Genomic DNA, 15,500 nt, shown 5'->3' on the forward strand with positions numbered 1-15,500 from the left:
CTGGGCCCACTGAAACTTCAGGTCCCACTGCAGAGCCCGCATCCGCCACCGGGCATGATGCACCAGAAGGATGCAGGAGGCCATCAACCCCAGAAGCCGCAGCGTCAACCTGACCGAGACCTGGGATAAAGGCTGAAAGATCGGAATCAGAGCCTGAATATCCCGAACCCGCTGTTCGGGAGGATAAACCCGAAACAGCGCCGAGTCCAGTACCGCTCCGATGAAGAGGAGCTTCTGAGAGGGACACAGGTGTGACTTCGGCACGTTGATGGAGAACCCCAGCAAGTGCAGGAGATCGGCCGTAGTCTAGAGGTGGCTGACGTCTGTCTGGGGCGAGCCCGCCTTCAACAACCAGTCGTCGAGGTAGGGGAAGACTGACACCCCTAACCTGCGCAGATAAGCTGCGACCACCGCCATCACTTTCGTGAACACCCGTGGGGCACTGGTAAGGCCGAAGGGAAGCACGGTAAACTGAAAGTGCTTGTGGCCTACCGTGAACCGCAGGTATCGCCAGTGGGCCGGCAGGATGGGGATGTGAAAATAAGCGTCCTGCAAGTCCAACGCTACCATCCAGTCTCTGGGGTCCAGGGCAGCTAAGACCTGAGCCAGAGTAAGCATCTTGAACTGCTCCTGTCGGAGAAAGCTGTTGACGTTCCGTAGGTCCAAGATATGGGGTATGCCCCCTTTGCCCTTCTTGGGTACCAGAAAGTAGTGGGAGTAACAAACACACCCTACTTCCGGCCCAGGAACTCGCTCGATGGCCCCCTTGGCCAAGAGGGCCGTGACTTCCTCTTGCAAGTGATCCCCCGACACGCGGTGGAATGGCTGGAGGGGTCGCCTCGAAGGAGAGGGAGTAGCCCCTTCGGACGATTTGCAGCACCCACCTGTCCGACGTGACAGTGCATCAGTGGAAGAGGTGATGGCGAACCCTGCCCCCCACTGGCGTCACATGGGCTGAATGCACGGATTAGGAGGGTTTTGAGGCAGGTGCTGCGGGGGAAGGAGTGGAATGGCCTTGCCGTTGTCCCCGTCCGCCGCTACGGCGGTTTCCATGGCCGCCACCGCGCTGTTGAACATTTTGCGGTGCGTGGCTGGCAGCACATGTGGGGGTGCCCCTTCCGAGGCCACGAAAGGAGCGAAAGGCACCCGTTTGCTGGCGTGGGGCCGTGAGGCCCAAGGACTTGGCCGTAGCCCTGGAGTCCTTCAAACGATCAGGCGCATGGTCTGCCTTGTCGCCAAAGAGGCGACGGCCATCGAACGGCATCTCCTGGACATCGGCGGAAAAGTTGGCGGACCTCAACGAGGAGTGGCGTCGAATCGCCACCATCATTGCCATCGTCCTGCCCAGTGAGTCTGTGGTATCTAGCCCACACCAGATGGAATATCGCGCTGCATCTCGACCCTCCGCAAGGGCTTGGGTGAGCTTTGCCTGGGCCTCCTCCGGACATTGTGGCAGCACGTCCGCGACCGTGTCCCACAGGGTGTGGGTGTAGCGGCCCAAGAGGCATGCGGTATTGACTGACCGCTGTCCCAAACTCAGGGACGAGAACACCTTCTTCCCGAATTGTTCATACCTCTTAGATTACCGATCGGGCGGAGCCGCCGGGAATGCGGTCTGGGAAGTGGAGGCCTGGATGACCAGGCTCTCGGGGGTGGGATGGGTGGACAAAAAGCAAGGGTCGCCGGGGCCGGGCGGTAGCGTCTGGCCACGTTCCTATCCACAGGCTGACCTGTGCTGGGCTTGGACCAAGTGCCCACAAGAACGTCACACAAGGCCTCATTAAACGGCAGCAGAGGCTCGGTGGAGCTTGCCTGCGGTTTAAGGACCTCAGTGAGGAGGTTAGTCCTCACGGCCGCGACGGGGAGCTCAAGGTGTAAGGCCTTGGCCGCCCGCGTCAACACTTCACTGTAAGCAGCCTCCTCCTCCATAGCCACGGTGGGAGGGGAGACAAATCCAGTGTCTGGCGAAGTGTCAAGTCCACTGGCCTCCCCAAGCTCATATGTCCAGTCCTGTTGAGACTGGCACTCCTGTGCCAGAGGGTCCACAAACCCCCCCCAATCACCCTCGTCACCCATCTCCTGCAGTTCAGGGTCAACAGATGGGGCCGGTTCGTGGAAATAGAAATCTCCAAACGACATCGAGAGCGGCGCCCAGCGGCGCCGCTCCGGCGCCGGAACCGGACAGAGGGTAGGATCGGGGATGGCGTCCATAGTAGGCGCCGGGGGCGACAGGCGAAGACCCGGATTCGGAAGCGGATCCAGTGAGGGCCTGCGGCGTTGGAGCCGAAGCACCCGACCCGCTAGGCCCTCCAGCCGGGACCGTTGGGCCGGGAGAGGCCAGGGAACCCGGCTTAGGAGGGAGGGACCTCATGGCCATGAGGTACCGCTCGACTTCCTCTGGCGTCGCACCATGCCCAGGGACCGGAAGGTGTGGGGCAGGCGGCGATGTCCGCGACTCCGTCGGAGCCGTGTGGGTGGTGTCACTCGAACCCCCTGCCGCATTGTGCGAGCGTCGGGGTGGGTTAGAGGAACGATGATGTCGCTCCGACCTCTCATGCCTCTTACCTGAGGACTTGGATCCTGACGACCGATGTCCACTCCCGGAGCTTCGAGGGCTCCGCCCCCTTGACCAGTCCCTCGACCTCCTGTGGGACCGGGACCTGGAGCAGCGCGGGCCGCCTGCCAGAGCTCAAGTCGCTTGCGGGACCGCTCCCGCCTAGCTTTAGACGTCAGGGCCCGGCAGTCGGAGCAGGTGCAGTCGTCGTGGTCGAGGCCTAAACAGTTGAGGCACCGGCGATGGGGGTCGGTAACCGACATTACTAGGTCGCACTTGGAACAGGGTTTGAACCCGGGCATCCCTACCGGCACCATCGGAGTCAAAGACTCGAGTAGAGAAATGATCAAAAAGATCAAAAAGTTTAGTAAAAAAAAAAATGACTAAGGGGTAGAGCTTCTCCGGATCTGCGCTAGCTGGCGCGGAAAAAAGAAGAACTGACGTCGGAGCGCGAGGGCGGCGTCTAAGTACTCCGACGACGTCATTCCGGCGCCAACGACGCCGACGACGGACACGGAGCCGCGGGTGACGCCTGCCGGAGCGCAGGGGTATTGCTACGCAAAAATTTTCCGGATCCAGTCTGACGCCTGGGGATATTCTAAGGTAAGGTATCCATCACTAATGTGTCTCTTTCAGATTTTACATACGGTAACACAGAATACTTAACTATCTTTTTTCTATGTCCTCAAAAGATTATTTCTATGGTAACAATATATTCATCATTTGAGTTGGCTTGATTGGATCCAGAATGACTACTCTAAAAGTTATAACGAAAATTAATTTATAATAAGTCCTTCAGGGGCTCCTTGTGGAGGCTAACTAGCTGGCGGTATAGGGCACCTCGGCCAAATCCGCAAAAGGACCAGTGTAACTGCTGCAGTTGGCAAAGTCATGCAGAAAAGGCCATAGAGAGTGTGGTAGCCCGACCCAGTCAATCGCAGTCATGCACGGCGGCAAATGGCCACAATGGTGCATACTCGTTCATGGGAACAGTTCCTCAGATCTTTTTGGAGTTTGGTCATTTTGCTTTGGAGTAGAAAGTCTTTCTGTTCAGAGATCTCTTTGTTGATCTCGTCCAGCTTTCTCTTGTGAACCTGAGATTCTGAGTACTGAGTGCATCTTCACTTGTTTTTATTTTGATCAGCATAGCGGTTTCTTCCTGTATTCCTTTTTCCATCTATTTGGCACCTGTTTTATACGTCCGACTAACGGACAAAGTACCATTTGACACATGTAGAATGGATTCCTTACTATGCAAGAGTTGCCACTCAGGGCCATAAATATGTGTGACCCTCCTCCCCACCCATAAGAAAACTATACTTTGCCACACACTGAACCTTCTTAACAATGAAGGCTCCGATGCAATGCCGGCTCCCATGGCATTCCTATTCATAGTAGACAGCTGGTGACCGGTAGAGATGCGGAGGCTCGGCATAGAAGGAGCGAAAGTTACAGAGTCCTGTTTCCACTGACGATGGACGGAGCCGCACATACAGTGGAGACTTGGCTGCTACGTAAGCGAGTACAGCAGTTACCATGGCATTCCCATGGTAACCGCCGCACTCGCTGACATAGCAGCCGAGTCTCCACTGTATGTGCGGCTCCGCCCGTCGTCAGTGGAGTTAGGACTCTTGAACCTTCGCTCCTTCCATGGACCACGTGGAAGGCGTCAAGTCCATGGCCGGCTCCGTGCCGAGCTTCCGCATCTCTACCTATCACCAGCTGTCTACCATGAATAGGCGGGGCCAGACCCGCAAAAACGGTTCCGAAGCTCAAACGCGAGCAGGAATACTTATAACGGGTAAGGTTTAGCTGTGATCAGGAAAAGCAGGGAGCTGAGCACACAGTATGTTGCAGGCATAGACAAGACCTTTGACAAAGTAAGTTTGCAACCTTTTTTCCTGAGGATACGCCATAAGGCGTCTCTTACAAGAAATTGCCAATAGTAATTTTAATATTCCTCCTTACATGTTTGGCAATATCGCTTCTGTTTGTTTATAGTGTTTGACTACAAGGCCTCCCTCTCATGCCCCCGTTAGGAGCAGGTGCCCTGGTAATGTGGGGTGACTGACGTTTAGCATCCCTGACAAATATTCGAGTTCTGACAACACAAGGAAGTTGTGAATGTTGAGGAGTGTGAGCAACCCTACTATGGAGTTCGTAAGTGTGAATTAGACCAGGTATGAGGAACCTTGTTCAATTCATGCATCTAATGCTGCATTGAATGAAAAAAGATCTCTGTTTGAGTGCCACTGGTATGAAATAAATTAGACCATTATACCATGTGCTTTTCTCATGAATCTACCCTGAAAGCCACTACCAAGAACCTACACATATATGTTTCTCTTTGGGGGACAGCACACCTTTTTCACTGGCTTTACAGCACACAAGTTACAAATTTTACCTTTGTATTTGTACTTTCTTTCCACAGATAATTCCTCTTGGAAACAGTGGCAAGTACATTCCTTGTTCTAATGAATTTAATTAATTTCTTTCACATGGAAGTTGCATGCTCACGGCTTCGGGGGAAAAGACTTCATAGCGACTCATCCTGACAAATGCCCAGGCCCTCATATAGATCATTAGGAAGGGCTGAAACCTGTTGGTGTTCTAGGATCATAGGACTATCAGATCCTCTAGCCCTACATTTGTTTTTACCTTCCCTCCCACACCGCTAATAAAGGATACCTTTGGAGTGGGAGAGGAATTTTATCTTTAAAGTTACGCCCCCATACACGCAGTGCTCCCTGAAACATGGTTGAGCCCACCCTGACCTTTAGGAGTTGGGGTGAACCCGATGATGAAGCATGTCACTATTAGAGTGAGTGAGGGTTATATTAAGAAAAGGGTCCTTTTCCCTTCCCACTCACAATTGTGGGTCGGCTATCAACTGGCGTACCGTCCTACCCTCCTTTTTTTGCACTTTACCTCTTCTTTAGGAACCATCCTGGTTCCGGAAGGGATACTTTTTGGTTTGTTGCGTATACAATAGGGAGGGTGTATCCCTTCCATCCTCTTTAGTGAGGACCCTACCCTCTTTAGTGAGGACCCTACCCTCTAAGGGCCCCTATCAGGGATCACTAATTCTGTTGAATAAAATACCATCTTTTATCGCCTGAGAGAGAACAGGTTGAAGTTCTCCAGGCACACCTTGGAGGACTTGTACCACCAAGTCCCAAAGAGCGTAAGAGTAGCATCCCAATAAATAGCTAGCGTTTACGCGGGTTGGAGGGTCAGGCTGGTATAGGAAAATACAAGTTTGCCAAACATTTCCACCTGGTTAGATTCCATCTTGGGGGAAATGGTAGGAAAGGTGTTTGGGTCATATCTGCTTATGGAGGTTTGCATCACTATATTAGGGTGCTGCCAGAGAAAAGCAGGGCCACCTAGAGCAGGGCATGGCCGATGGACTCCGGCCCAAAACAAGGTTTAGCCAAAGGCCCCAATAAAGTATCAGTCAAGGTCTTGTTAAATGGGAGATGGGGCTCAGAAGATGTTCGCCCCGGGTGGAAGACTTCTGTCATACTGGTTTTAACCTCCAAGGTGGGGAATTGGAGGTCAAATACTTCAGCAGCCCTAGGCATCACCATGCGGATTCCTTTGTGGCCAGGGGGCAAAAGCAGACCAGTTTCCAGGGAGATAAAGACCACCAGCCTTCTAAAAGTCATCATACCAATTATCATCCTGGAAAGAACTCATCAACCGGGTCATAAGCATTGTCCATACCAAGTCAGGAGTGCAGAAAATGTGTTCTCCCATGTGGTGGTGGTAAATCAAGTGGGGGAGGTGGTTTCTTGGGAGGAATCAGGCGCGAGGTAAGACCGGTATTAAATCCGCATCAGAGAGAATTATCAGAACCTCCTCCTAAGACGTCGATGTAGTAAGCATTGGCATCTAAGTCCGTAGATTGTGGAGCCGGAAGCAATACCAGGGCTGGAGCCAGTTGCAAGACGGATTCAGGGGGTTTAACTGCTTCTGCGGGTGAACCCGCCAGCGGTACTCCATGTGGAAGGTCTCTCAGCTCCTTGGTTGGGCACCAAAAGCATGCCAGACATAGATGCTAGGGATCCAAAGAGGCACATGGCAGCGCAGAACTCTTCGATCTCATGCGGTATGGCTGTTGGCCCCAGAAACTCCGGTTGTGCTGGAACCAGCTGTGAGATCGTCCCTGAAGTCAGCTGACTTCGGAGGTGAGATCACCCCACCCAACTTCAGGCCAATGCAAGTGGAGCGAGGAGGAAGAATCCCTCTTCGATTTCTTGTGTTCTTGTTGGATTTACCAGATGATTTTGACCAGAACGAAGACCGGCTTCCAGGGCGGCGGCGACTCTGGCAACGGAATCAGAATCAAACTTTGGACAAGGACGCGACTTGGAGGGGATCCTGGCATGGTGACTTTTTATGCTTGGAGATGTAAAGCTTTGTCTCACGGTCACTGATGGTCTTGGGGTTCACCGACGTGCAGTTGCTGCAGTCCTTGGAATAAAGGCTTCAACCCAGACACCACAGGCATACCTGGTGGGGATCTGTCACAGACCTTTGTTTGCAACAGTTCCTACAGGGCTTAAAGCCTGTTTTTGGGGTGACATCCCTAGAACACTGAAGAAACATTTTGAGGTAAATGTCTCACAGCGATATGAATGGCGGTCTGGCTCAAAGTCTGGTGGCACAGAAAGAAAGGAACTAACATCAGTGCGCAGGGGTGGCACCTATATAGGCTCAACATGATACTGCTGAAAATATATGGATCCAGTCTGATGACTGGGGAATATTCAAAAGGTGAGGAATCTGCGATTACAAACAGAATAAGCAATACACAAAAATGATTGATGACCATGTCTTTATGTCTTCCAACACATACATATAAACCTATTGGATTAAACGGGTAAATGAATGGCTTCTAAAGGTGTCGGTGCTTTTATTTTGGTTTTGTCAGACATTAGATTACACTCAACTGACCAATCTTAAAGGTCATGTTTTACAACAGCTACAGTGAATTAGCATTACCCAGCTAAATATGGGTAAAATATGCCTTGATAACAGAAGAACAATCATCCATGAAGTTTAAGCTTTGGCATTGGGCTAATATCATATATGTGGCTACAATAGGGTCTCACAAATCAGCACAATTACTTCAATACATGGATCCCAATGAGATTGCTTACCAAAATCTGGCTGAGCCTTGGTTATCCAACTCCCCAGGTCCTCATCCCTCCAAGGGGGGAACGTGCGCTTCATGGCAACCTCCCATTCACCAGACTTAGTAGCATGCTGAAGGCAAAAGACAAATTAAATAGGTTAGATATTCAGGGCATGATTACAAAAGAGTCTCCAAAGTCATGGTGGAGTCTCCTCACTTGTGGCGGAATATCCGCAACACAGTTTCTCAGGGCCCTCAATCACTGAGGCAGGAGAAAGCATATTGCTGTGAGGCACCAAAGCAGAATGACGGGAAGACAAGTGCCAGATAAACAAATTTATTCGGGGCCTTTGGTTTTATGGCTAGGTTGCATGGTTGCATACAGAGAGTGGAGTGACTGGTGTAGAGTTGGGATAATGACAATTCATCAGGTGACTGTTGCAGAGCGAGAGTGGTGAGAAGCCTAAGAAGTGGCTGATGCAGAACTAGAGGAAGAAATTAATAGATTGACCAGGGTAGAGCTAAAATGATGGCGAACATAGTGAGTAATGAGGTCAGGGAGTGAGGGGAAACTGTTGCACAGTGGGTGGAGAGCTTATGTGATATGGAAAGAAAGAGGGGCTTCCAATCCTTGCAGTTTGGCAAGAAAGGTTGGATAGAATGAGCAAAATTCCAGGATGAGGTGTGCACTAGATTAATAGGAATACTTACCAGCACATACATAACTGGTTTTGGAGAATTTTCCAAAACTGAAATCTTGTTGTTTTTCATCAGGATGATATCCGTAAAGTAATTCTTTGCTTTGATCCTAAAAACACAAAATAAACATGGAAAAGATACTTCACACCCTTGTCTCAAAGATTCTGACACAAACCAGTCAGACTTTCCCTTCAGTAGGAATACTGGAAAGTACGGGTTTGGCTACTGTATGCATGTTTTTGGGTGTTGCGGGTGTGTAGTCGAAAATCTTTACCAATAGTTCTGTCTTCATATTAAGCTCTGATTTATCACTATACTATTACCAGTATAAAAGCTTCAGGAGCCTCTCTCTTATCGGTCTCTTTATCACATACAGTAAAACTGGTTCTGAAGGTTGAGCCATAACTACAGTAATACAAGAGATTGAGCTTTTCAATGACGAAAATTTGTAACAACTTTATTTTCTTTTAGATACAAGTCATTGTTCAGGTTTTCTGATAATTACTTTGCCAGATTACTTAAAATATTAAACATGTAAATGACACCTAAGATCAGACCTTAGCTCAAACTCTATGACTGCGCAACCTGAACCTGAAACAATTTGAATTTTGCTCCCTTCACTAAACCACAATGTTGAAGCGTTGATTTAAACACTGGACTTCATAGAAAGAAGCCATACAGGTTTTGATTTTTTTTTAAACTTTATAATCTACACCACGAACAAAGGGCAATAGACAAAACTCCACTAGTAACTGTCTGCAGTCAGCATGTGCTGTGAGTAGAACAGGAAGCTAACAGTGTCCAACCTGGAACAATGTATTTGCACTTTAGGCACCGCAGAGACAAGCCCGAAAGCATTCCGGCCATGTTTGAGGGGAGTAGGCGAGACACTACGGTGGACAAAAACAGGCAATCCCTAAACAAATGATTCAGCACACACCAGAAAGTTTGGAGAAGCCTTAAACAAGTATCCTGTACAGCTGTTGCGTGGCAGATATTCTTGATTGTCTTTTTGACTGCTAGTGATGCATGTGCTATACATTGCTTTGCATTATTGTTGGGCAGGTATGTGATGCAGCTCTATGTATATACGCATTGCTCAGAGATTTCTTAATAATGATGCTGCACTGTCTCATGTAATGTGCTTTAAACTACCAATAAAGCACTATATATTTACACAAAACCAAGCATGATGCACCCAGGCCAACCAACATAGGGAAACTGTGCCAGGGTGTAAGAACCCATTAAGGGGTAACAGCGCAAGTAAAGGTTACTGGGACACAACCGCTGGTTGCTGCCTTTTACCACTGCTGTCCCGGGGCCTGGCCTACCATGGCAATGCAAAACAGAATATTGAGTACACCATTTCAGCACTTAACCCTCAGGGTAGAGAGGTGAGAAGTCCAAGGCCTCTCAGATAGGTAGTAGGAGGTTAGAGACTCACAGCTCAGCAGTTACCGAATAGCATGCAATAATGATTTCCCAATTCAGTGTACATCTTTTATAAAAAGAGAAGTCATTTATTTTACCGAAATACCAGACAAAAAATAATATGCCAGGTGGCACAGGGTTCTAGTCATGTAACAAGGAAAAAAAGGCAAAAATGTCTCAGGCTTGGAATAATCTCACATGTGCAGGCTCACTGTCAGCAGGGTGTAAGCAGGATAAGCATACTTTTTTGTCAATGCTTCATTGGCCAGGCTTATAATGCCCCAGTCACTGGCAACGCACACTGTAGCTTTTACTAAAGTCAAAACTGTTAGGAATCGGTGAGGCTGCGAGAAAACTTGACATGTGTGCTGGTGCAGGAATCCCGTTATTTTTCCCTATCCCTAACCACTGTAAAGGATAGGTGTTTTAGACGCTCCCTAGCGCGCGTAAAGAGGCGCGTCGGAACGTAGCCGTTGCTTGGCTTACTGTTCCAGTACCACGCCCCCTTCCTACTTCCTGATTCCTGAACGCGTTCTCCGCTGCGTGTTGCAGCTCCCTCTGGGCGTTTTTGTGACAATCCTTCCTGCATCTTGTTGCCGGTCTTTTCCGCTGTGCCCAGCTTTCACCGTGCTCATTTTGGCAAGTTTCTTGCGGGTTGCCGGCATTTCTCCTTCGCAGCTCCCGGGCAGGCGCTGGCTGTTTCCCCTACCTTTTCTCACGCATTTTGCGGGCGTCCTGCTCTGCCCGTTACTATAGCCCCCAACTCTGTGGCATTCAGAGGTTACTCTTATTCTTCCCTTTTATTTATTCCTTCTGAGAGTGAGCGCTCCGCCCTGGTTCGCCCTCGGGCCGGGTGTCTCTACTCCTGAGTGTGATACTGCTCCGCTGTTCTGGCCCGTGCACAGCCGGTCGGTAAACCTCATTCCTTACCTTGTTTTCTTTTGTGTGTGAGTCCTTTGTGAGTTCTTTCCTTCCTGGCCTAGTTATTGAGCCTCCTGGATTTCCCCTTGAGCTACAGAACTCATCTTTACAGCGATCACATCCTTCATCTGGGGTAAGAATTTCCTGGTACAACCACGCATGTCAATGTTTTGAGTATTACATGTATGTCTAGCTAGAGTATATGTTATATAGTGCATTCTGTTCTTTTTCCTAGCCTGGACCACCACCTGAAGTACTTCTCCCTGTATGCTGACCCCCTCGTATGAGGAGAGTGGTGGACACTCCTTGGGTTTTTCCCTCATACTTTTAGGGGACAGTGGACAGGAGTGTGTTCCCTATCACATTCTTGTTTCTGTGTCCTGGAGGTAGTGGGATTCTTCTTTGTTCCCGTGGAAACTGGCGAACTCGCTAACAAAAACAGTCCCAATGTCTTGTGAGCACAAGTTCAAAGGTGCAGGTGTTAACTGAGCCTACCTGTATTGAGGTTACCACAGTGAGGTACTCCCTCTTGGATACACGTGGGACAGTCTTGTCCTCCTTCAATATTGTTAGGATGCCCAATGCAGACCATGACTGGTCAGCAGGCTCTGGCAAGGAAATTCCATCTGCACAACAAAGGAGGCTTTTGTCTCCACTTCTCCCTACAAGTTGATCAAGTTAAACGATGGTGCTTAGGAAGAGATTGTCAGTAGGCCTCTGCCCAAAAGATCACTACTACATAACTTGCAGCAACTTGTCTCTCTCCCCTCACATCTTACTCTCAGATACTAAACCCAAAGCTCAGGAATCCTAGCAACACACTTTGCCAGTCTGGGGATGCTGTCACTCAGTCTTCTTCTTGTATCATGCTTTCCCAGGGATGATCCAAAATGGATCCCATAAGCTAAACCATTATACTGGAGCACTCCAAGAATCTGTTCAAATAACATTGAGGACAAATAACCAGAAAGGATGTCCATAAGTCCAAGGTCATGTGATACATTTTTGTTGTCTTTATTGTGTTTACAAGCTTTCAACCGAGTACATGATCATAAGCCAACATGTGTTTTGACCCCATTGGGACCTTTTCAAGGCTGTGTGTAGTAAACAAATATGAAAACAGAGTGATATCAACCGGATATATGAAATCTGTTAATTTCATGCATGAGCTATATGCATTGCGTGCTGTTGATAATACAAGCATAACTTAAAATTGAATCAGAGAGAGACTGCTATTGGAGAGGTATAATGCTCTTCATACAAGCCAAGTAATACAGCACTATTAGAATATTACCAGCCAGGACAGCCAAAATGTAAAATGAAAATGAAAGATACCATGCTGTGTGTATGGCCTGTTTCTATGAAACAGCACCTGTGATTCAGGGGCAAAAAGTAAACTGAGCAAAAAGTAAACTGAGATCACAAAACATACACCAGAGGGAAAGGGAAGTGTGACCAAAAAGGAATAAAATATCCTCCAACTTATAAAAAATAAACCAGTGATGAGTAGAAAATATGTAAGATGATTATAATTCAAAATGGTTCACTGAATTTTAAAACATGATTCAGTACAAATTAATTTAGCCGAGTGGTGACCGTTTACTAAAAAGGAAAATCAGTTTCTTAAGTTGGTAACCCTCACTAAAGGACTCATTGTGTGACTACAAACTGCATTTCTTATTCCTTTAACAATGATAAATTAACTAAGACGATATAGGTGCCAAAGTGTGTGTTGCTGACCTGTAATATAAAAATGGGTGGGGGGGGGGGGCATAGAGGATCTTCAGGAATTCATGTCCAACTATTCATTTGTTTATGGAGAAAAAGGGTAATGAGAGACCCACTCTCCTATGGCCTATTCAACTGTTAGATTCTTCCTATAACCAAACATGCTTATCCTCATCTGTTTATCATCAATATTTTCAAGCTATAAACAAAAATGAGCATTATTGAATGTATGAATCAGTACAATACAAAATGCCAACACCATCCCAGGTAAAATGTTGTATCAAACCACACCTCACAATGAAGTGTGTAGCTATTATTGCTGACATCGGCATAGAAAGCTGTTTTAATCTGCAAACTGAATTAGTAATCTCAAAATGCTTAATAAGACTTATTGTTTAAATGAAACATATGCCACCAATTGTTCTGAAAGAACCCCCCCCCCCCCCCCCCCCACACATAATCACTGGGAGGGTAAAGAAGGCAAGATAGTTACCTGAAAGGACTCATCAGTAACCTGGCACTGAAACAAGTTAGTCAGATGAGTTGAGTAACTAAGTATCACTCCCAGTTATATTTCTTATCCATTTAAAACGCAGCCGCATTGGTATTCAATGTCTTTGAGAACTCTAAATTAAAAATGAAAGATTGCTAGTGACTGGATTTGTAAGCATATCCAGTTAGAGATGTGCATTTTGTTATATTACGCATGAGCGTTTATTTACGCTGCACACCAACTTCTTTATTTAAGTTCTTCCTGTCAACAGTGTGAGAAGGTTATTAAAAGTCACAGAGCTATGTTTGTTTGTGACCCTGCATTTAACATAATTTAAATAAAAGAAAGTTCCTCCAAAACTTTAAATGTAACCTTACCGGTACCAGCAAGGTGAAGTTATTGAAAGTTACAAGGCTTTGTTTGTTAATGCTCCCGCCGTCAACTAATTTTAATAAGAGAAAAGATTCTCATAAAGTACCCCTGTCCTTCGCAAAATGAAATGTGGACTATGCTAACCTTTAAACTTTTAAGTCTCTGGATGTAAAAGCGTCAGCCATTCGGTGGGAGAAAGGTATAAGGAGAATAGTGAAAAAATCAATGCCATGCATATGTGCTCCAGAGAGATTAGACATTAGATTAGTCCCCAATAACACATAGAAGATGAAATTTCAAACAACATGAGGTGTCTATATATTCTTGATCTATTTCTATATTATCTGTATTTATACCAAAATGTGTGAGTGGTCATTTTGTACAGTGATAGTATTAGCCATATAGGTTACATCATGTAGGGGTACAGTTTTCATTACAGATGCAAGAGCGATACTCAGTATTCCATTCATATCTATTCGACCACTCCAGTACAGTCTCACTGTATAGATACTAGAGCAGTTAACATATATTGTATGATGGTCACGGAGTACATATCCCATATATAGATATACAGCATAAAAGATGATTGCATTTAAGGAAATGTGAACAGCAGAGTGAAAGGAATCTCCATATAAATACCTGATATGATATATATACGATAAGGCCATTGTGTTGTATATAGACATTTTTTAAGACAACATTATAGAAATGCATGCAGTTCCCTGTCCTGGTTCAGACTCTGATCCACTGCCCTAAGTTTTTGTTTTGTGTGTGCCAGGCCCTTATGGCGGCTAGAAGAACATTTTTACGGGATATCCTAATCAAACTGAACATAAGAACATGTCGCCAAGCGGTTATAATCTGGCTGGGAAGATCATCACCAATTCTGACTTGCAGGGGTCTTAAATATATAATAGAGACTGGGAAACAGCTGCAGGTCCGTGTATGATCTTTTAAAGCATTGCCTGAGGCTCACTCTTCATGCATTATCCCCCATGCTCATTCCATAAATCTCTACGTTGTTAGTGGGGAGGTCCGTCGTAGAGTTTAAGTTTTAACTGGTTTTTACTTTGATATCAATCGTCGCTTTGATCTTTTATGCAAATTGTATTGCGGACATTCGCTAATTGTATTTTTTTGTAATTGTAAGGATTTTTATTAATTCAACAATAAAATATTCTGATTCTGAAACTGCCCTAAATTTGATAATCCAGTTTGCTTCCAACCTTCTGAGAGGCAGCTATATGTTTCCAACTTGGGGGTGCGGTTAAAATGCGCTATCACATGGAATCACACATCAAGAATTCCACTAAGGTTGTGTGCAGTTATATAGTGTTTCACAATGGATTAAGTTGTATCCCGATATCGGACTGAATGTATATGTTCTTGTATAAGTTATTTGAGAGTTCTGATAGTGCTGCCCTAGGTCTACAAAGTTATATTGACATATAATACAATACCAATAACCAACTGAACTGGGGATCTACTGCCTCTAAAGCCAACAAGTGCTTTAAGCTGCTACAAACATAGAAAAGCAAAGAAAAAAGGAAAAAAATAATGTCAAAAGCGGTAGGAAGATTTTTAGAGAAACTTGGATTCCCATCAATTATCAGTGTGATCAGTCTAATCATCTGTTTATCCAACCAAATGGATATGTCCCTTTATCATAGGGACAACCTTCCAGAGAGGAATTCGCTCAATGGAAACAGGATAGGACCACCAAAGAAGAAAGAGACAGATTATACATTCTTAGGGTCCATGGCCACTTGGGAATTAAGAGCAGTGCAACAAAACAATAGTGAGTGATATTAAAATAGAGTCATGAGGAGAAAGTACAGAATTTCATTAAAGATGTCACCTCACCCTCTATATTAAAAGCAGAACAGTGCAAAGAGCAGTACTAACAAATAACTGCTAAATTATCAAGGCCAACATGTTTCAGCCAATAGGGTATGAATGCCCCATGCTTTCGTCAGGACCTCTGTTCTTCAAATTTGCTACTGCATAAATCTTTCAAATATCATCCATTTCGTTGGATAACCAGATGATAAGACTGATCACACTGATAATTGATGGGAATCCAAGTGTCGCTCAAAATCTTCCTACCGCTTTTTACATTATTTGTTTCCTTTTTTCTTTGCTTTTCAAACTCTGTTTGTAGC

At 46.4% G+C, this 15,500-nt stretch overlaps 1 protein-coding gene across 7 annotated transcripts in view; it reads right to left on the minus strand.

The window, feature by feature from the left end:
• The window catches only part of TEP1 (telomerase associated protein 1), a 1,080,103-nt gene that overhangs the window by 65,322 nt on the left and 999,281 nt on the right, over positions 1-15,500 (minus strand). For all 7 annotated transcript variants that reach the window (XM_086931874.1, XM_086931872.1, XM_086931869.1 and 4 more), the window contains 2 exons: positions 8,406-8,502; positions 7,720-7,825 (listed from right to left, as the gene is read on the minus strand). In XM_086931874.1, coding sequence (XP_086788000.1) covers positions 7,720-7,825; positions 8,406-8,502 — 203 coding nt within the window. The remainder of the gene's footprint in view (positions 1-7,719; positions 7,826-8,405; positions 8,503-15,500) is intronic.

This window comes from Lissotriton vulgaris, chromosome 7, assembly GCF_964263255.1.
Source record: "Lissotriton vulgaris chromosome 7, aLisVul1.2, whole genome shotgun sequence".
Taxonomy (NCBI): Eukaryota; Metazoa; Chordata; class Amphibia; order Caudata; family Salamandridae; genus Lissotriton; species Lissotriton vulgaris.